The 21,083-nt window shown below is 48.5% G+C and overlaps 1 protein-coding gene across 17 annotated transcripts in view; it reads left to right on the top strand.

Annotated features, from left to right (window-relative positions):
• The window catches only part of PPFIBP2 (PPFIA binding protein 2), a 166,731-nt gene that overhangs the window by 111,462 nt on the left and 34,186 nt on the right, over nucleotides 1-21,083 (top strand). For 9 of the 17 annotated variants that reach the window (XM_024975813.2, XM_024975816.2, XM_024975815.2 and 6 more), the window contains 8 exons: nucleotides 1,465-1,647; nucleotides 4,905-4,997; nucleotides 10,144-10,255; nucleotides 14,081-14,142; nucleotides 15,497-15,572; nucleotides 16,661-16,764; nucleotides 18,791-18,858; nucleotides 20,436-20,493. In XM_024975813.2, the coding sequence (XP_024831581.1) occupies nucleotides 1,465-1,647; nucleotides 4,905-4,997; nucleotides 10,144-10,255; nucleotides 14,081-14,142; nucleotides 15,497-15,572; nucleotides 16,661-16,764; nucleotides 18,791-18,858; nucleotides 20,436-20,493 (756 nt within the window). The remainder of the gene's footprint in view (nucleotides 1-1,464; nucleotides 1,648-4,904; nucleotides 4,998-10,143; nucleotides 10,256-14,080; nucleotides 14,143-15,496; nucleotides 15,573-16,660; nucleotides 16,765-18,790; nucleotides 18,859-20,435; nucleotides 20,494-21,083) is intronic. The other 8 variants (XM_024975822.2, XM_024975820.2, XM_024975819.2 and 5 more) reach the window with 1 other exon arrangement.

Raw genomic sequence — 21,083 nt, 5'->3', positions numbered from 1 at the left:
GGTCAAGTACTTGGTGGCAAAAGGAGAAGCACTGGGGGAAAGTGAACTCCCTTTTATTGAAGGCTCCCGTGTGCCAGGCACCATGCAAGCTGTTTACCAAAGTCAGCTGAGTCAAGGGCGGCCCACCTTCTGACGCTGATTCTGGGTTAAGACAGGGTGGGGCCATCTCCAGGCTGATTTAGGTGAGCTGGCTCCAGGGCAGAGTGGCCAGGAGGCCAGGGGCCCGCTTACAACAGCCATGCCTGCCGCTCAGCTCCCCAGGTTCAAGTGGAGTGGCTGGCGTAGGGCCCAAGCCCAGTGTCCTCTCAGCCCCAAGCTGCCACCTGGACCCAACAAGGTTTAGCAGGGAGGAGCTTTTCTTTTTAAACAAAACACAATTTCTACTGGGGATGGAAAACGTTGCATGCCTGGGCAGGTACCAGGGGGCAGACCCCTCAGCACGGTGCTTAGAACATCAGTAAAGGTGGGCAGAAAGGGGCTAACCACTGTGATTGGCTGCCACCCTGACCACCCTGGGCTCTGTTTAGATCTATTGGCAGCCATCTCCTTCACTCTGCCCACAGTCTTCCCCAGCCTCTCGGGTATCTTGTTGATGTGAGCAGTACCGTCATCTACCATATCACCCAGTCCCTGACTCCTCGTCTCCTTTACCCCCACCCAGGTGAGAGGTCTAGAATGTGCCTACTTGACATCACTGAGACTCGTCCCATCTCTGACCTGACCCAGGCAGAATTAGTCCCTCCCCACTCTCTGAAAGCCCCGCCGTCTTCCTGGCATAGCACTTATAACCATTTGTGATTTTTATTTGTGTGTTTCTCCTCACTCACCCATGAGTGCCGCTGCTTACTGTGGCCTTGGGTCCCTGAAGAATGGCACTAAATGTCTGTGGAGTAGATAAAGAAAAGCCCAGTGGAGCTGCTAGTCCAAGAGATTCAGAACTAAGTAGGTATAAATTCTAAAAGTTGCAGTATTTTTCTGAAGTTGACATAAAAGGTCAAAATGTTCTTGAGGCTTCAGAGGAGTCAGGTGTGGTGTTGGGCGTGAGGGAGTGCTTAGGGTTGGGGACCTGTGAACATGTGTGCTGTATGTCTCTGGTACTCAGGTGTTGGTATGTTTGGGGAAGGAGTTGGTGTGTGTAGAAGGGGTGTGTCCACATGTATGCCCATCTCTGCTGTTGCTGGACTCTGCATCTTGGACCCGGACAGGTAATGATGGCCCCCAGTATGGCACGAAGGCATTGCTGAGGGGGTTGTTCAAATTGCAAGACAGTCCTGCGGATGGGACAGGTGAGGGAAAACACTGCATCTTTTGGTTCCTGTGAAGAGAGCAGGTGGTCGTGGAACAGTGACCCCCGGGTGCCCCGCTGCACACTTCCGTCCTTCTGTTCTGCTTTCCCAGGGAGTTCCGCGTGTGAGTGCAGACTGACGCTGAGTGCTTTTTTCTCCTCTCTCTTCCTTCCTACAGTCGGTTCTGAATGTGATCAGTGAGCTGCAGGAGCAGATGTGTAGGCTGCAGCTGGACATCCACAGGCAGATGCAAGAGCGCCTCTCTCTCAGTAGGGACTACCCTGAGGAGGTGGCGGCCGGCGACGGTGCGGCCCGGCCCCAGCCCTGCGGCCAGGACTGTGCCCACGGGGAGGGGTCACCTGTAGGCACCACACTTAAGTATATGGGCGCATGTGTGTGTGGGGCGTCTCATGGCGGAGGGACCGGGGTATCTCCTAACCAGAACCGTGTGCGCTAGCTTAACATGGATCTGCAGTCACCTCTGGGCAGAGCTTGGGACTCCCCCTGGGGGACGTGAGCTGAGCTCTGTGACACTCCCCCAGCAGCATCTGAGTAGGAGAGGCCAGCCCTCTGACTGCCGACTGCACTTATCTGCCTCAGGGCTGGGAGTGAGCTGTGTCAGGTGCCCCAAATGATGGGGCATTGGTATAAAAGGAAGCTTCAGGAGTTCCCGTCCCAGGTCTGACCAGCTCTTCCTCCTGGGCTGGGAGATTAAATGAAGTTTTGTCTCACGTGATTTCTTTTTTTTTTTTAATTTAAGAAAAAAATAGCATCATGAAAGAATCCTTTCAAGTTTATACTTAAAGGGATTTATCCCCAGTGAGAAAATAGAACACAAGTTTCCGTATATTTGACAACTGTCATCGTCTCAGTTTCTGGGGGAAATTCTCCCACATGATCACGTTTGCGGGATCTCACCACCTCTGGGCCTGTGGAGTGTATCTGACTGGGATTCTAGACTTGACCCCTCACACTGGTGTCACCAGTGTTTTGTGATGGCAGCTGCACAGCCATGATCCTGTGCCTCTAGTGCTCCCTACTGAAGAGGACCGGGAAGGTCAAGGTCACGATAGCCACGTCTGTAGGAAGTTGCCGTGATGTTATATTCAACTATGAGACGTGTTGAAAAATCTCTACTCTGACTTGGGCATGAGAGGACAGGGCTCGGTGGGGAAGAAAATGAGAGTCAAGATGAGGTGCAGATTTGGAAAGGGGAGCTCTGACAGGGTGCTGGCCCCATGGAGAGCGGGTCACCCCAGAAAGACTTGTGAGAGAAATGAGAGTGGGCACCAGTGCTAATAGCTCATGATGGGCAACAAATAGTTGAGAAGGAAGAGGCTGGGCCCCAGAGGTCCCCAAGCCTGGAGATGGTCCTGCTCGGTGTCCCCATAATGGCTGCTCCTTCAGCAGTAACCTGCACACTTTGGGTTCTGCCATCAGCAGGCTTGGAATCCCCCTCAAGCACAGCTAGACTCAGAAAATGATCTTGGATCTGCTACAAGTCACAACAGGCCTTAAAGTCTAATGTTGCAGATCAAGGAGGCAATAATCTTAGCTTGGAAGACTTTTTTTTTTTTAAGGGCAGCAACAAATGTTCACCTCATTTATAAAAAAATATCTTAGTAAAGATTTTTAGTAAAAAAAAAATTTTAGTTAAAAAAAAAATCTTAGTAAAACCTACACAGTTCAAGTGGAAGCGATGTCACTTTCCGGTGGATTGTCTCAGAATGCAAAGAGCTCCAGGCCAGTTAATAGATGGCTTGAGTTGCATGTGTTCATTCATCAAGAAATAATGCATACTTGACTATGTGCCAGAGGTTAGCAAAGCTCATGGAGTTCACAATATAGGAGGATAACTAGCCACTAGCAGTCACACCGGTAAATGTTTAATTGCAAATGATGTAAAAGATGATACAGATACCACAAGAGTATAGAAGGGAGATCTGAGGAAGTGTGGAGGTTGGGATAGCTTTGCTCAAGGCAGTCTGAAGGATGGGCAGGGATTAACCTGGCAGACAACTCCAGACTGAGGGAGCTGCAGGTGCAAGGGCCCAAGTCAGATGGAACTAACAAGTACGGGTGTGGCTGGAGTAGACCTGGGGAGAGCTAGTAATACAAGAGTCAGGGCGCAGGGTCAGGCCCAGCTGTGTTGGTCACGGGTTAAATTTCATGATCTTTGAAGAGCAGGGAAGGCCAAGATCAGACTTGTGCTTCAATCGTATTGTTCCCCTGGATGCCATGGGGCCAGGGGATTCAAGAAGGGCAAGACGACAGAGGACCAGCCAGCAGAGAGACTGTCCAGGCTGTCAGCACTGACTGCTGGATCAGAGTAGCCACAGTGGGGTTGGAGTTAAACAAGAGACTCAGGCAGTTTCCTTGAAGGTAGAATTTACAAGGCTCTGTAGATTACGTATGTTGGGGGGAAAGACCAAAGAGATGCCAAGGAGGGATCCTGGGTTTCTGACACAAGATGGAGATGTCATTTAGTGAGACAAGGATATCTAAAAACGGGAACTGAGAGTTCCGCTTGGGCCATGACAGTTGGAAGAGGCCCAGATGCCATCCATGTGGAGATGTTAAGTGGAAAGTTACATGAGTCTGGAGTTCAGAAAGTCTGTGGAAGTAATCACTTTTATGCTAATTTTTCTGAATGAAACCAGTCAACAGGACCATTTGTCTGTTAAAGGACCCTAGGTTTGGGACAGTGGTGTCTGTACTAAGGGGTACTGTAGAAAGCAGGGGCCCTGGGGTCAGAAGATAACAGGCCTGATTTCCAGCTCCACCATCAGCAAGTTGTTTAAATGTCACCTTCCCACTCAGCAACCTTCAATGGCTTCCTATAATACGATCTAAAGAATGGCTTCAGAATTCTTTATATTCTCATCCAACAGCCTTTACAGTAAGGTTCCACCTTATCTCCTGACCTTATTCCCACTGAAGGCTGCCCATCCCCTGCTCCAGCCCAACAGGCTGTCTGCCTTCATGCTTCCTGTCTGCCCTCTCCCTAGATGCCTCCCCTCTTCCTCCTTTCTTCAAGCCAACTCCCTCCTCAGAGCTAGAACACCCAGGCCAGCCTTTACATTTCACACTTGAGCATTTGACCTTGCAGTGTTTGATTTCCATCCTCCTGGCTTGTCACTTCCTCCCTGACCCTCCCTTTAGGCTCCTCAACTCCCCAGGCAGAGAGATGCTCCCACTTAGCTGCTTCCTGTCCCTTTGTCTATTAGAAGCTGCCTTGTTTTTGTTTGTTTTTTGCATCTCTGTTTCTCTTGCTCCAAACCCTACCTCTCCTGTCCTTTACACGTGTGTGCATGGTTTGGGTACCCCCTACAGGGAATGCAGATGCTAGAAAGGTGGAGGGGAACAGGTTCTAAAAGAAAAAATGTTCTCTTCCTTATGTCTGAAACTCCAGGCCTTTGTTTTGTAATAGGCACACAGCTCTTCCTGAAGCAAGGACCGGCCATCTTTAAAGATTGGAGCCAGCCGCAGTGCAGAGCCTGATGTGGTGGCTCCTGCCTTGGCGTCATCCTCTGTGCATGTGCTTATTATGCAGGATTGTAGATCCTGGCAACACCCTGCTCTTTAACCATCAGAACTCTGTCTTGCTCACTCGTCTAGGAGTTGCTTCAGGAGCTCCGGCACCTCAAAATCAAGGTGGAAGAGTTGGAAAATGAACGGAATCAGTATGAATGGAAACTGAAGGCCACCAAGGTAAGAGGCAGTCCTGCTGTTTAAGGAGAGGCTTTGAGCCCCGTGGGGAGGGTCTGTGTCCGAGCCTGGGGTGTGCAGTAGCCTTAGCTTGAGAAATGTGAATTGACCCCATTGTATGCATAGGTAACAGTGTGCAGATTGTGTGAGCAGATGGATCTAATCCAGGAGGGCTCTTCCCCTGGAGAAAGCCCCCGAGATTATGAGTTGCTGAAGTCACAGTCTCTATGTCCCACAGCAACCCCCAGGCTGAGGCGCTAGATGAAGGCCAACATTATCTTGGCTGCATTGTTTTAAATGTAGCAGTCCTTCTGCTGTAGTAATCAGTTTCTAAAAAGAGGCATGCTTTATTTTTAGCAATTCCTAAAAATATGTACTTGTCTTTTTTTTTTTTTTCCCAACCAAACCATATTTCTATTGAACTGAGGAGCTTGCTGTTTAAAGGATACCAGTGATATATTATTTTTGCAAAATAAGTGTTATCCTTCCCTCTTTTGTTTCTTCTTTCATTTTCTCTACTAGTTGAAATGGATTCAACCCACACATTTATTGTCTTGGCCAGAACACTGTATTTTAAAACTTTAAATTAGCTTGCACTTAAGCAATAGGAAATTTCACATTAAAATACAGAGTTAGACTTCCTTGGGAGCAGAGGAAGGACGATCTGGGGTTAAGGGAAGGAAACCTTAAAACCTGAAGCAACTTTTTCCTGCCTGAGGAACTGGCCTGGGCTACCTAGGGTGCACACACGCCTGCCTTTCCACCAAGAGCTGTGCAGCGCCACCCACAGGCGTCACCAGGTAGTCCCGTAGGCATTTTCATCTTACTGCTAAGCGAAAGTCGCTCAGTCCTGTCCGACTCTTGGCGACCCCATGGGCTATACAGTCCATGGAAATTCTCCAGGCCAGAATAACGGAAATGGGTAGGGTAGCCTGTCCCTTCTCCAGGGGATCTTCCCAACCCAGGTATCGAACTCAGGTCTCCCGCACTGCGGGTGGATTCTTTACCAGCTGAACCACAAGGGAAGTCCAAGAATACTAGAGTGGGGAGCCTATCCCCAACAGATCTTCCCAACCCAGGGATCAAACTGGGGTCTCCTGCATTACAGGAGGATTCTTTACCAACTTATCTATCAGGGAAGCCCATTTTCATCTTAGGATTTTTTTTTTCCAACATCTAGTTTATACTTTATTTTTCTATAACTTTAAGTGATTATAAAAACAATAATGATCATTAGATATAAGTTTTAAATCACAAAAATTTAAAGGAGTAAAAATCACTCGTATACCACCCAGGAGATAACCACTATTAATATTTCCTTCCAGGCATTTCTCTTTTTTTGGAGGATGGGGGTCTCTCTGTTAATTTTTGGTGTTGATAATTTATTCACAATTTTATACCATATTGTTAAAAAAAAAAAACTCTGAATGCGATGTTGATGTATATATAAGTGTAAATAATTTTCTTAACTACTTTATTGATGAGGAAGCTGAGGCACAGAGCAGTTAGGTAACTTTCCCCAGATCTTATAGCTATTCAGCAGCAGTGCTGGAGAATCTGCTTGTTCACTTACTGCTCTGTCTTTATCTAAGTGTCCCCTTGTATGCTCTATGCGGCCCAGGCCCCAGTTCTAGGAACACTGTTTCTCTAACATCTCGGAACCTTCCATCACTATGATCCACTCAAGCAAGTCCTGTCTTGGTGAAACCTTTAAAGTTATACGCACCGCCTTCTATTATAAAACCAAGTAGCTCTTAAATCACCAAAGCGCTCTGCCTTGGCACATAGACCTTTGAGATACTAAGGGTTATTTAATAACCACCAGGTCTGAAACCCCTCTTTGTGCCAGGATGTGTCAAGCCCTTTGCACACGTTTTCTCATTTGGGCCATAAAGTAACCCAGCGAGGTCGGTTGATTTATTATCTTCCATTTTTCTGCTAAGGAAACAGGCTCAGAATGGCCAAGGTGAGGTTTTGATCTGGGTCTGTGTCATTCCGTCATCCTAATTTCCTGCGATTGAAACCTGTCTTGTTTGTTAAAGTTCTTTAGTTTTCTGTGCAAAGCTTCTCAGTCCCTAAATGTGGCAGTGCAGTGGCTATAGGGCCTGGTCCCTGGGTTTAATTAAGGGAGATGGAGCACCCCGTCTCTGCTTGGCACCGGTCTGCATGACTTTGTCCCAAACCTCTTGCCACACAACTCCAGTCTCAGTGGCCATGGAAGTACCATACTTTTTCTGATGGTCAGATGCAGGGCCTCTGCACTGTTGTAGACTTCCCAGCTTTGGAATAGACACCTCTCTGAGCATAAGAGAGCACCTGTCATTTCTGGCCTATTCTGTGAAAATTGGCATACAGGAAGGGGCACCCAGCCAGTTGATCTGTAGAGTTGTAAATAAATGACCTTGCCCAGATGCAGGCCTCAGAGAGAAGAGCCTGGGTTCTGCCTTGATAGATCGGCCCCTGGACGTCACTGGTGTCCACTGTGAGGCCTGCAGACAAGAATTGGGTATGCGGATTCCTAGCAGAAACTAGATTTCGCCCTATCTGCAAAGAAGGGGAGAAATGGGTGTAGAAGTTGCAAGAAACGTTAAGAGACTATCTTCCAAGATTAGTCTGGCCCTTACAGAAATGAGACAGTGAAGAATCTGCCTGCAATGCAGGAGACCCCAGGCTCAATCCCTGGTTCAGGAAGATCCCCTGGAGAAGGCAGAGAATGGCTACTCACTCCAGTATTCTTCCTGGAGAACTCCATGGACAGAGGAACCTGGCAGGCTACAGTCCATGGGGTCACAAAGAGTTGGACACGACTGAGCTAATACTTTCATTTTTCACTATAGAAATGAGAGGCATTTGGATCGAGTCTCAGAGCTAAGGGGTTTCCCGGGTGGTGCTTGTGATAAAGAACTCACTTGCCAATGCAGGAGACGTAAGAGATGCAGGTTCAATCCCTGGGTCAGGAAGATTCCCCTGGAGGAGGGCATGGCAACCCACTCCAGTATTCTTGCCTGCAGTATCCCATGGACAGAGGAGCCTGGTGGGCTGCAGTCCATAGGGTCGCACAGAGTCAGACACTACTGGAGAGACAGCATGCACACAGACAATGCTAATGTTTTCTGAAGCCACTGTCACCATTAATTATAAGCCCATGGGCTCCACAGCCCTGAGTTAGCTGTGACAAGCTGCCACCTAACTGCAAGTCTCCACAAACCGTTTGGCACATCTGGCCCCGGCTCTCCGTACTCTGTGGGTGGAAGCCAGGCAGAGGGACAGTGCTCTGTAGGGACTTCAGGTAAGGAAACCCACTCCTTGCCACCTCTTTGTTTTTACCTGGTCCCAATTAGGGGACATTAAGGAAGGTTTGTCCAGACCCTTGGAGGAAGGCTCTGGGTGCCCTAGCCCCATAAGAGCAGCCTTCATCTGTCTATCCTCAGTCGAATCCTTCACTGCTCCTGCTTTCTCCCCAGTGATGTACAGGGATAGTTCTTCATCCCTTGGTTTCCTGTGAGGATTGAGTGAGGGTTGATGTAAGAATGCAATGTGCACTCCATCCATGTGTCCTGAAACTGAACACAGGAAGAGCCACCAACAGGCCAGTGCTCATTTGGTTACTTGAGTTGTTCAAAGATGACCTCATGAAAGGACAAGTCCATACCATAACCTTGCAGAATTAAGGTGGGACACCACTGGGCTACCATGGGGGAGGGGTGCTCAGAGTAGAAGCTGTTGCTGTGTGTGCTGTTGTCTGCCTGGGAGTCAGTTCTCACCCCCTTTCTTAGTCTGGCTTGATGCTCAGAGAACTAACTAGCTATCCATAAGGGAAGGAATAGGATGAGAACAACAATAGAAGTAGCACTGATTGAGGCCTTACTGCCTACAGAGCATGAGGCTAAGTTGTTTGTAACTACTATCATATTTACTCCTCACTACAGCTCATGAGCTAAATGCTATGCTCCTGGCTTTGTAGATGAACCAAGACTCAGAAAAGCTAAACCACTTACCCAACTAGGAAATGAGAGAATCCAAGTTTGTTTGACTCCAAAGCCAGTGTATCTCTTAGGATGGCACCCACCCAGTTCTGATTTTCTTATGAGTATGAAAGGCAGGGACAACCTCATGTGTGCCTGCATGCTCGGTCATATTCGACTCTTTGTGACCCCATGGACTGCAGACTGCTAGGCTCCTCTGTCCATGGGATTCTCCAGGCAAGATTATTGGAGTGGGTTGCCATGTCCTCCTCCAGGGGATCTCCTTGACCTGGGGACTGAACCCGTGTCTGCCTGCGTCTCCTGCATTGCAGGCGGATTCTTTACCCACTGAGCCACTTGGGAAGCCCCAGGAACAACCTCACCTCCTATTACGTGTGAAATTTAATCTGCTGTACTCGGTAGACATTTGGGTACCACCCAGTGCAGCTGCCTATATGAATGTGTGCACACCTGTGTTGTACTCACATGCTTGATTTACACAAGTATGTCCACTCAGCATACCTGAGTGCTTTATGTAATTACATTTGAGGAAAGGAGCATCGGTGCCTGAGGTTGGGCTGAGGCAGTGACTGTGCATTCAGGGTGGGAGAGTTTGAGGGAGGGAACTCGGCTCACGCATTATCTACTTGTGGTGATTTGCTTTCCACTGTATTTCCTGTATGGGGTGGAAAAATGAAAGATGCACGTACTTATTACAGTGGTGTACGTACATGCTGTCGCAGGAGTATCTTGGGAGGAAGAAGACCATGTCCAGAAAGAGAATTCATCTTTGGACCAAGGGCAGCCCTCCAATTACACACGCTCGCACCTCCTCAGGCCTCAGTGGTGTGTGGACTACAGAAGGCAGGGGAGGGAAAGAGTTCAGTCCAGTCAGGGAGGAAGAAGCAGGAGAAAGAGCAGCTAGGATGGTCAGAGCAGGGTGGGGAAGTGGAGAGGGGAGGGCCAGTGTCCAGAATGGCCAGGAAGAGCATGTTTATTCCCCAGAGCGCCACCTTGTGGGGAGGGCGGTAAACACCTCTCACTGCTCGCCTCTTCCTACTTTGCTCTGACCTGTTAACTTCCTAACGGGTCCTAGGACCCGTGGGCTCTGGACTCTGACTGGAATTGCTTTCTTATGGTCTGGTGGTCCCTCTGAGCTGGTTGGATGCCTTTTTCTCTTCCAGGCTGAGGTAGCCCAGCTGCAAGAGCAGGTGGCCCTGAAGGATGCAGAAATTGAGCGTCTGCACAGCCAGCTCTCCAGGTCAGCAGCTCTGCACGGTGACCACGCAGAAAAAGGTAACTGGCTCGGCCGTGACAGAGTGCAGTCGCCCCTCGGCCTGGGTTCTCTCTTATAAGTGGGCTTGTGAGTCTCTGGGTATGTGAACAGCTGTGTGAGGAGGCACGCGGTGTGCACATACATGTGTGTATGTTCGTGTGTGCACGCATGGGTCTGTAAAGCCCAGCTCTCTTGTTGAGCCATGGCCGTGAACTCTTCCCTGTTCGAGGCCTCACCTCTGGAGGCTTTCCTCAGATGTGCCGTCACCACTGGAGCTCTCTGGGCCTCTGCCTCTGGAGCGTTTACTCTTCCCCTTCAGTGCAAGGACTTGTCTTTGTGTCATCGCCACAGAAGAGGCTTTAGCAATTCATTTGGTCATGGAATGGTTCCCCGCCTGATACACACTCAAGGGCCAGAGTGATGAAACAAATCCATCATTTCTCGTCCTTTGGATCTCAACTTAAGTGTTAGCTCTCGGAAAGACCTAACCTGGCCATCCTACCTCAACTAGGTGCCCCTACTTTTCTCAGAATCATCATTCCTGTTGTTTCTCTCATAGCATTTACTATAACCAGTGCTGTGTTTTTTAAAGTCCCTTTGAATAGACTGTCATCCTTCCTTGGTGGCAGGGACTGTGACTGTCTTACCTGAGAGCATATCCACAGAGCCTCACACAGCATTCAGCCCATAGCTGCCAAGGAATATTTTTTGAATAAATGAAAGGATAGTGAATGGTTCCTAGGGAGTTCAAGTCTTGCTGATTAAAAATAGAGGCTAAATCCTCAAATATTCTTATTAATGTGTATTTAATATTTGCAGTTGTTTGCCTTACATGCAAAATGATCACACACCTTCCAGCTTCTCCTCTTGCCCTCAAGCTTCAGAGTGTTGCTGGAGAAGGTCATGTGGCCCTGTGAACTGGCTCCACTACTAAGTCTCCTCCGGGCCTCAACACCACTTAGCTTGGATCCCTGGCAGGGGTGGGCAGCCATGCAGCCCTGAAACAGTGGCTTAGGCTGGAGAAGGAAATAGTGACACATATGCTCATCCCTCCACCAGCCTTTCTCAGTGTTTTCACCAGCCATTGAGTGTGTCATCTATCTCCCATGGTCTAATGTGGAGGATGCAGACCCCTAAGATACTCTAGACTATCTATGATGCTAAATTTGGATAGAGAACTCCCCAGGCCATGATTTCAGGTCAGGCAGGTTTCCCCCTGCACCCTGTGCCTCCCCACAGACCACACTTTCCAGGGCCTGCCTCGGGTACCTCTTGGAGCTGATCTTTAGAGCCTTGTTCCGGTTAGGCCCTGCCCAAAGCATCAAGATTTGCAGTCTTCATCTGGAGCTTACCACCCTTCACTCCACAAACCACCAAGAGCCTAAGACACCAAGCAGCACTCTATACCTTCCTCTGAAAAATGAATCCCTACGTCTATTTACACAAAGTCTGTCAATCCATTCTTCCTGCTCTTGTTGGCTGTAGCAGGCAGCCAGAGGAGATGGGGTGCCCATTCGTGCTTTTGTCCCTTGTCTCCTGAAGTTTACTTACATTGACATACTTATTCTCTGTAGGATCCAGTTCGGGATGGGTATGGGGCTTTGTTTTGGAAAAACTATGTGCTAATTCCTCAGTTCGGTTCAGTCACTCAGTCATGTCCCACTCTTTGCGACCCCATGAATCGCAGCACGCCAGGGCTCCCTGTCCATCACCAACTCCTGGAGTTTACTCAAACTCATGTCCATCGAGTTGGTGATGCCATCCAGCCATCTCATGCTCTGTTGTCTCCCCTTCTCCTCCTGCCCCTAATCCCTCCCAGCATCAGAGTCTTTTCCAATGAGTCAGCTCTTCGCATGAGGTGGCCAAAGAACTGGACTTTCAGCTTTAGCATCAGTCCTTCCAATGAAACCCCAGGGACTGATCTTCAGAATGGACTGGTTGGATCTCCTTGCAGTCCAAGGGACTCTCAAGAGTCTTCTCCAACACCACAGTTCAAAAGCATCAATTCTTCAGCGCTCAGCTTTCTTCACAGTCCAACTCTCGCATCTATACATGACCACTGGAAAAACCATAGCCTTGACTAGACAGATCTTTGTTGGCAAAGTAATGTCTCTGCTTTTTAATATGCTCTCTAGGTTGGTCATAACTTTCCTTCCAAGGAGTAAGTGTCTTTTAATTTCATGGCTGCAGTCACCATCTGCAGTGATTTTGGAGACCCAAAAAATAAAGTCTGCCACTGTTTCCCCATTTATTTCCCATGAAGTGATGGGACCAGATGCTATGATCTTTGTTTTCTGAATGTGGAGCTTTAAGCCAACTTTTTCACTCTCCTCTTCCACTTTGCTCAAGAGGCTTTTGAGTTCCTCTTCACTTTCTGCCATAAGGGTGGTGTCATCTGCATATCTGAGGTTATTGATATTTCTCCTGGCAATCTTGATTCCAGCTTGTGCTTCTTCCAGTCCAGCGTTTCTCATGATGTACTCTGCATAGAAGTTAAATAGGCAGGGTGACAATATACAGCCTTGATGTACTCCTTTTCCTATTTGGAACCAGTCTGTTGTTCCATGTCCAGTTCTAACTGTTGCTTCCTGACCTGCATACAGATTTCTCAAGAGGCAGGTCAGGTGGTCTGGTATTCCCATCTCTTTCAGAATTTTCCACGGTTTATTGGGATCCACACAGTCAAAGGCTTTGGCATAGTCAGTAAAGCAGAAATAGATATTTTTCTGGAACTCTCTTGCTTTTTTGATGATCCAGTGGATGTTGGCAGTTTGATCTCTGGTTCCTCTGCCTGTTCTAAATCCAGCTTGAATATCTGGAAGTTCACGGTTCATGTATTGCTGAAGCCTGGCTTGGAGAATTTTGAGTATTACTTTACTAGCGTGTGAGATGAGTGCAATTGTGTGGTAGTTTGAGCATTCTTTGGCATTGCCTTTCTTTGGGATTGGAATGAAAACTGACCTTTTCCAGTCCTGTGGCCACTGCTGAGTTTCCCAAATGTGCTGGCATATTGAGTGCAGCACTTTCACAGCATCATCTTTCAGGATTTGAAATAGCTAATTCCTAGACCTCCACCTGTTTGGCGGAATGACTCCCAGCCCATTTAGGCCTTGTCCTTTGACCTGGCTCTCCAGACTAGTTTGTGAAGAATTCCAAAGAGTCTCTGTTGGGTCCAGAGTGGGAGAAGGACAACTGTCATCTACCACAGACTGACAAAGACCCCTGGGCCCATAGGGAAATTCTGTAGGTTTATGATGAACTAAGACTGTTTTCCTTGACTGTAGAGTTTGTTTCAATATATTTATAGATCCAATTAAACATTGTTAGTCAATTCTGACTATGCCTTTCCTAATTGAGCCAGGTACCTGGCTCTTTTTACATAATCATTCTTTCCCTGTCTCTCTTTGGCTGGAGACTCTTTCTTCCCATTTTAAATTCTCCTCTGGTATCATCCATGGGACTGTGTGATTTTTGATTCTCTCTGAAACTAGTTAGCAGCCCAAGTACCTGCTTACTCAAGTTATAAAGAATAAATGTCAATTTTCTTCTGGGATATCAATTGTAGAAAGTTTGGGGGTTCTTCTACGACACCCTTGAGTAAATGACATTTTGTTCCCCCCAAAAAAAGTGTCTATAAAGAGAAGACAAAATACCAGGTTAATTTGTTGAATTATCCAATAAATATTTAATGAGACTGACTGTGTGCCAGACACCATCCTGGGCTCTTTGAAGAAGTAAGGAGTGATGTATAATTTATTCACACAGAAAGTTGTAGCATCTTAGCAGGTAGAACTAGTTGTCTGCATTTTATGTAAATAATTCTTCCTACACTTAAATTCTTTTAGACCAAGAAATTCAACGTCTGAAAATGGGGATGGAAACTTTGCTTGTTGCCAATGAAGACAAGGTAAGATGGCCACTGAGCCGCCCTGTCCTTTCCCTGCAGACCTTCCTGGTTCTGTTTGCTCCCTTCTGGTCTCTGATACTTTGGGCAGGGCTGTGCCCATCAGGACACTGACTCAGGGAAGTGTCAGGAGATCCACCTCTGCTTCCTGGAGACTCAGCTCAGTTACCTGCTTTTGATTTTGATGCCTGGGAATTTTGCCTAAATGGAATCTCTCAAAGGCAGAGTAAAGCCATGTCTGTTCAGGCTGGTTTGGGGGAAAAAAATACACTAGGGTTACTGCCTATGTCATAGCTGTTGCTCAGACTCCTAACAAAACTTTAGAGCCATCCACCAATCAATCCCCCATGTTCATCATCTGGTGATAGACCCTTCATAAAACTGGGACAGACCCATCAGCCTTCTTTGTTCTTCACGTTGAATCCCTGTACAATCGTAACATAGCCACCTCCATACTACAGAGCACCTATCTGGCACAAAGGTCAGCTCTAAGGATCACAGGCCCTGCATTTTACAGACCAGGAAACCGAGATTCAAAGTGCTTGAGTAGTGTTGCCCAATGGTCAGGTAACAGCAGATAGCGGAGCCAAGGTCATACCCACGTTTATCTAACTCTGAAATTCGTGTGTCGTCCCAAGTCCCCAGCCTTTGCTGGGGAAGAATTGATCCCCTCCGGAAATTTCCTCTGTTATGTAAGGAATCTCAGACTCCTTAGGTATTGAGATAAATATGACAGCTTTATTTTAGTCTTTTTTTTTTTTTTGGCATGTAGCTTCAGAGGACAATGGGCTTCCCATGTGGCTCAGTGGTAAAGAATGTCACCTGCCAAGCAGGAGGCACAGGTTCAGTCCCTGAGTTGGAAAGATACGCTAGAGAAGGAAATGGCAACTGACTCTAGTATTCTTCCTGGGCAATCCCATGGACAGAAGGAGCCTGGCAGGGCTACAGTCCATCGGGTCACAAAGAGTCAGACATGACTGAGAGACTAAGCAACGGCAAATAGAGGACAGTACTTGGGTCAGGAGGCAGGTTTCAGTGGCTACATCAGGGGGGTAGGGAGACAGTTTCTTGCTTCAGGAAACGTTTGAGACGTTCGAAGGCTGTGTCAAATGGGGGTTGTTTTATAAGTAGAGATTGGACTCCTAGCCTTTAGGGAGAGCAGGAGTGTTTACGACGGCCAAGGAGGCAGACCACTGAGAACCCAGGGCCTGGGCACTCTGTCTCCCTTTGAGGTGTTCTAGAGGTTCCACCCAGCTTTTCCTTTCTGTGTGCGCAGAACGTAGCCTGGGCCCCACATGAAATCGCCTCAGGTGCCAGTGTTGCTGTTTACATGGTAATCTGTTTTGCCCTGTGACAGGACCGTCGGATAGAGGAGCTTACGGGGCTGTTAAACCAGTACCGAAGGGTGAATGAGATCGTGATGGCAACCCAAGGTAAGAGCAGCGGGGAGCTTACCATCTTCTCCCCAAGGTATTCCATCTCCACTGTGTTAAATGCCGGGCAGTCCTGCCAGAAGAGTCTTCATTTTCATTTGGAAAAATGCTCTGCAGGAAGATGGAGCTGGTTAGACTGCCCTGGATGGTGGGAAACTGGCAGCTCTTGATTTCCAGAAATTTTGTCAAATGGCAGACAGTTCAGTACTTCCAGGGACTAAACTTTCCAGACCATCAAGAGAAGAAAGCCTTCAACTTGAACCACTGGGAATCCCCACCCTCAGGAGATCTGTGCATCTGCCTGGCATACTTCTTAGAGGCAGTGAGTGTAGCCAAACCTGGATCCGAAGGCAATTTAGTACCCTCACTGGGAATTAGAGCCTATCCACCTCCTGGAGAGTCTAAAAGCATCCCTAGCAGTGGCCAGGACACTCGGGGAGCCTTCTTTGAGTTTCTGGGTGCTTGGGTTCCCATAGGAAGTCACAGGGCAGGGAGAGCTGTTTGTGTTTCATACTTGCTGCCCAGGCAGCATCCGTGTTGTGTGGGCACCCTGGGGCAGATGCCCGATGGCTGCCTTGTTGGTCACGCTGTTGACCCGGGCTCCCATTACAGATCCCGAGAAAGCAGCTGTTTCACAGGAGAGGGCTGCTATGAGGGTGCTCAGGAACCTCTCATTCGGGCTGAGCTGCTGCTCCCTCTTGGGGAAGAGCCAACCCCTAGTTTGGGTTGTGGCTGCCGGTTGTCACCCAGGGCCACTGCCAGCCCTGCACGCATGTCACAGGCTAATTTCCTCTAATCCTTCTGGATCTTGGGTTAGGTGAGGGCCTGAATGCCTGTGGCCAAGGAATGAGAAGATTGGAGAGGAATAATTGGGGGGTGGGGACTTCTCTTGGTTCCCCCAGCTTGAGCTTTGACCTTGAAACGGCCTCCTGGAAGCCCTTGCTTAGATCTGAATCACACTTTTAATGTCCCTTAATGTTTTTCTTTATCCCTCTTAATGAAGGAGAGACTGTGTTAGAATTTTGTGGTACAATTATAGGTTTCTAAACAAGCCATGTCGTGGTAATGATCTGCATTAATGCTTCCAGGGCCTTCAGAAAGAACTCTCTCCATCAATGAGGAAGACCTGGAGGGAGGTTTCAGGAACTGGAACACTGCGAATAAAGGCCCCGAAGACCTATTTAAATCAGAGGTACTGTGTTTCCATTAATGATGTGGGGTTTCAGCAGGCCCCGGGAGCTTGCCCTGAACCTGGGGGAGGATCAGGAACCTGCCAGGTATAAATCTTGACAGGTAAAAAAAATTAAACCAGTGGAGTCACCGCAGAGGCTTTGGGGAGACACTGAGGGTGGAAGGAGCCAGGGCATAGGCCTGTGTTCCTGTTGGGGAGAACAGCAGAGTGGATACTAGACTTCTGAGGATGGGAATTTTCTCTTTTCTAAGCTTTGTTTTGGCCATGCTGGGTCTTGGTTGCTGTGAGGGCTTTTCTCTAGTTGCAGCCAGTGTGGGCTGCTCTCTAGCTGTGGGGTGCGGACTTCTCTTGTCGCCGGGCACAGGCTCTAGAGCGCATGGGCTTCAGTAGTTGCGGTTCCCGGGCTCTAGAGCACAGGCTCAGTAGTTGTGGTGCACAGGCTTCGTTGCTCCGTGGCATGTGCAGTCTTCCCAGACCAGGGATAGAACCCATGTCTTCTGCATTGACAGGCAGATTCTTTACCACTGAGCCACCAGGGAAGCCCCAACTTTTCTTTTTCAATTGGTTTCCTTGTTTATTTTTGCCTTTACTCTCTGGAATTTGAGCATAGACCAAAGGGGTATTTTTATTTACCACTGCCTCTCCAGGATCTGCAGTGATGCCTGATACCCAGTTGTATTCAACAAATATTTCTTAATGAATGCATCTTGCACATTTGGAGGGATAATGAACTTTTGAAGTGATACATTCCTGTTTCATAGACAACCTCTCTTCCCTGTAGCCAGCATGCAGATTTCCTTTTCTCTTGTTACAATTTGGTCCAGTTCTATGGCTGCCTCTGGACTTAGTCTAGATACACTGGGCAAATAAACTTGTAGTTACAGATCTCAGATGGAGGAGGGACTTCAGCCCAGAATTTAAAAGGTTCTTAAAACTCCAGAACAGTCACACTGAGGAGGCTTAGTCCAGCTAAACCCTTTTAATTAAGGGAGGGGCAAATGTGTCACCTGGTGGCCCAGTTAGGTAGTCAGAGCAAGCACCCCAGATTGCTGGCAATGGTGGCAATAACTGATATCCAGTACCGGTGTGATTAGCACTGTACATGACTCACCTCATTTATGCCTCATGACACCCCATAAAAGATTCTTCTTTTATTGTGCCGTAGCTGAGGCTCAGAGAGGGTAAGTAATCTGCTCTAGGTCACATAGCAAGTGGGTAGCAGAACTTAGACTTGAACCCAAAAGCCCAGGCTTTTAACAACACTACATACTATAATGCCAGAGTTCTTTCTAAATAGACCAGGAAGATACCAGGCTCTAAAGAAGACAGCCATTAAGTCAGTGAAGACATTAAATTGCGTCCTTGTCTACCACCATTAGCTTGCGTTCATTCCACCTGTGAGACCCTTGCTTTTCTGACCTTGCTAAGCCCATTCTCATCTCTCAAGATTCAGCTTAAGTTTCTCCCCTCTGAAGCCTCCCTGACCTTCCCACCAATGAGAAGGGTCCCTTCCGTTCCCATACTATTAATATATTATAGGAGTGTTGCATTGATCTTTCATCCTAATTAACTTACCCACCTCCCTGATGGCCTGTCAGGCAGTGGATGCTGCTCCTGTTTGTTGATTGACTGTATGAATTACAGTGTTGCTCATTGCAAACAGAAATCCACTCTGGCTAAGTTACAACAAGGTGCACAGTGGCTCACTGAATGAAAGGAAAAGCTCGAACCAAGCTCAAAGAGGACAGGGCGCAGGGATTCGGGTGTCAGGACTAACTGGTCAGGACTCTACTGCAAGGATGTGAGCTTGGGCCCTAGAAGGAGAGGCAAGTTGGCCATGGCTTTCAATATATCTTGCTTGTTGGCATCTTAAAAAAGCAAGGCACCAGTGTTGCTGTACCCCCCGTGGCTATACCCAGGGCGGGAGACGTGCCTCCCCAGGAGGAATTGTCCAAACAAGGGGAAAGGATGGAGGCCGGTCTCCAGGCAGCGACTGTTCTTTCCAGTGACTCTGGTTCCCATGCAGGTGTCTCCAAGAGGCAGCCCTCCCACGGCGGGGCCACCCCCACTACCGCAGAAATCACTGGAAACCAGGTAGGAGGCCCAAGCGTTTCCGTGAAGCTGCTGTGCTCTCAGGCCCCTCTCAGGGCTCCAGACGAGGCGGTGATCACAGCCACCCTGTCCTGGGCCCACCTGCCCTCCCGTAGTCAGGGCAGCACTCCAGGCCCAGCAGTGGTCACAGCAGGGCCAAAAAGGTGGTGCAGTCATGAACCATGCCCATGTTCCCCTGCTGCAGAAGGGCTTCCCTCCCCACAGGCCGAGGGGCCGGGTTCTTGTCACTGAGAGGAGTTCTGGCCAGGGCCTGGGGCCTCGGGGAGGGGGCTGCATCTTCTCTGTGCCCCCAGGGGCTCCTCAGAGCAGAGAGTGCCCCACGCCATGAGCCTGTCATTGCTGCCAGCAGCTCTGGCATGGCCTTCCTGCTCTCAGAGGGAGGCCAGCCCTGTGACAACACTCCACTCTCTCTCCAGGGAGGGCCTTTTCTCCTCACAGGGAGGTTGGTCCAGTTGCTTTGAGGAAGCTTCAGATAGCAATGAGCTTATTGTGGGCTGGCCTATGTGGTCACCAACTGCCTCCTGACTGATACCTTCGAAAATCAACCTACTTCTAGTTACTGATGTCAGCTCTTGAGAACACGTTTCCAAGGAACAGGGATCTGGAGCTCCACTGCCAAGGGCAGGCTGTCCTTCAGCCAAGTGACAGGAGTTTCCCCAGAAGGGCACTGAGTCTCCAGAGCCTAGGCACTCAGAACCCCCCATTTTCCATAAAGCCATTGTTACTGAGCTTTTAGCCTCAGAGGAAAGCAGTCATGCCACGGATGGCGACTGGCCAATTCTTAGTTTTGCAGAATAAGAAATTTGCTTGATGAGTTCACTCAGAATGAAGTCAACACTGAGTGACTCGCACTGACTAGACTCATAAGAGACTAATGTAGCAACAGATGCTGATTTATTCATATGAACTGAGAAGTATCACTGCCAAGGAGACTTGTCACAGGTAACCCTTGTGACCATGGGTGGTGGTGCCGCTTCTCTATCCAGTTGGTTCCCTTCTCTGCAAAATAGTGCCCGAGAAAGCTGATTCCTCTGAGCAGACTGCTCAGGGCTCACAGAGTTGGAGCAGAGGGACAGAGGACCCCAGCGGGTGATGCTTTGAGCTGTGGCCGACGTGCTCATCTCCACTCGCAGGTGGCACGGCCTCCCTCCCTGGATTTCTCTCACACTCACAGACCAGGCAGTATTGGCCCCTTTTCCTCTCTTTTGACTCCACAGACATTGGCTTTCTCTTATGACCACACAATAGCCAGTGCCCACTGATGCCACTGAATTGTGTATTCTTGGTTTTTGAGGACTGTCAAGGACTTTTGATTTGGATTTCAGTGATGCTCTCATGCATTACCAACACATGGTCAGACCAGACCATCCCCAGAGTGGGCCAGACTCATCTTACATGTAACAGTTATGATGAGAGGGTGTTGAGTTTTTTCCTGACCTTGACTCTGAGCCCAGGATGGAATACCAGTTAAATGTTGAAATATCCTCTGTATGAATGATACTACGTTCCTCCTCCTCCAGTAACTGTTTCCTTTTTTATTTTCTTTTGTGTTTTTCCAGGACTCAGAAAAAACTCTCCTGTAGTCTCGAAGACTTGAGAAGTGAATCTGTGGACAAGGTCAGTCCGTCAGTCTATCCATAAAGATGACTGAGTTATTTCTTTGAGGTCAGCACAGTGCCGGGACATGCAGGCCAGGCGCTGTCCCTACCTGATGGAGGCTTTTATCAAGTTGTTGAGGAGGCAGGAATTTTATGAACATTTTGAGAAAACTGGTCAGCTATGGCCCAAGGCATCCTAGAGGCACGGTGAGTCAGAACACACTGCCTGGAGTTGATGAGAAAAGATGTTGAGGTGGGCATGGGTAGGTTTGGAGAAATGGTTTGGGGAGCAGGAGGCGGTAAGGTCAGAGGCGGGAGTCAGATGGAGCCAGAGTTCTTAAATCCTGGCCCTATTTCCCCAGGGCACTTGGAATGTTGCAGAGGTTTTGAATGAGGATATAATGTGGATAAAGATGCCCCTGGGAGTGGGTTATGGAATAAAGTAGAAGATTGGAGAGGAAGCTTCTTAAAGAGTCTAAAAAGACAGGAGGAGGGCTTTGTGGTTCCTTATATGGGGCTAGCCCTTGACCACGTGGGTGCCCCTGTGCTGGAGAGGAGGGTCACAGATTCTTGGGCAGCGAGGTCGTTGGATACACAGGGGTGCTGCCC

Source organism: Bos taurus, chromosome 15 (genome assembly GCF_002263795.3).
Source record: "Bos taurus isolate L1 Dominette 01449 registration number 42190680 breed Hereford chromosome 15, ARS-UCD2.0, whole genome shotgun sequence".
Lineage (NCBI taxonomy): Eukaryota > Metazoa > Chordata > Mammalia > Artiodactyla > Bovidae > Bos > Bos taurus.
Note: the sequence above shows the minus strand (reverse complement) of the source record. Positions and strands in the feature narration are given on the sequence as shown.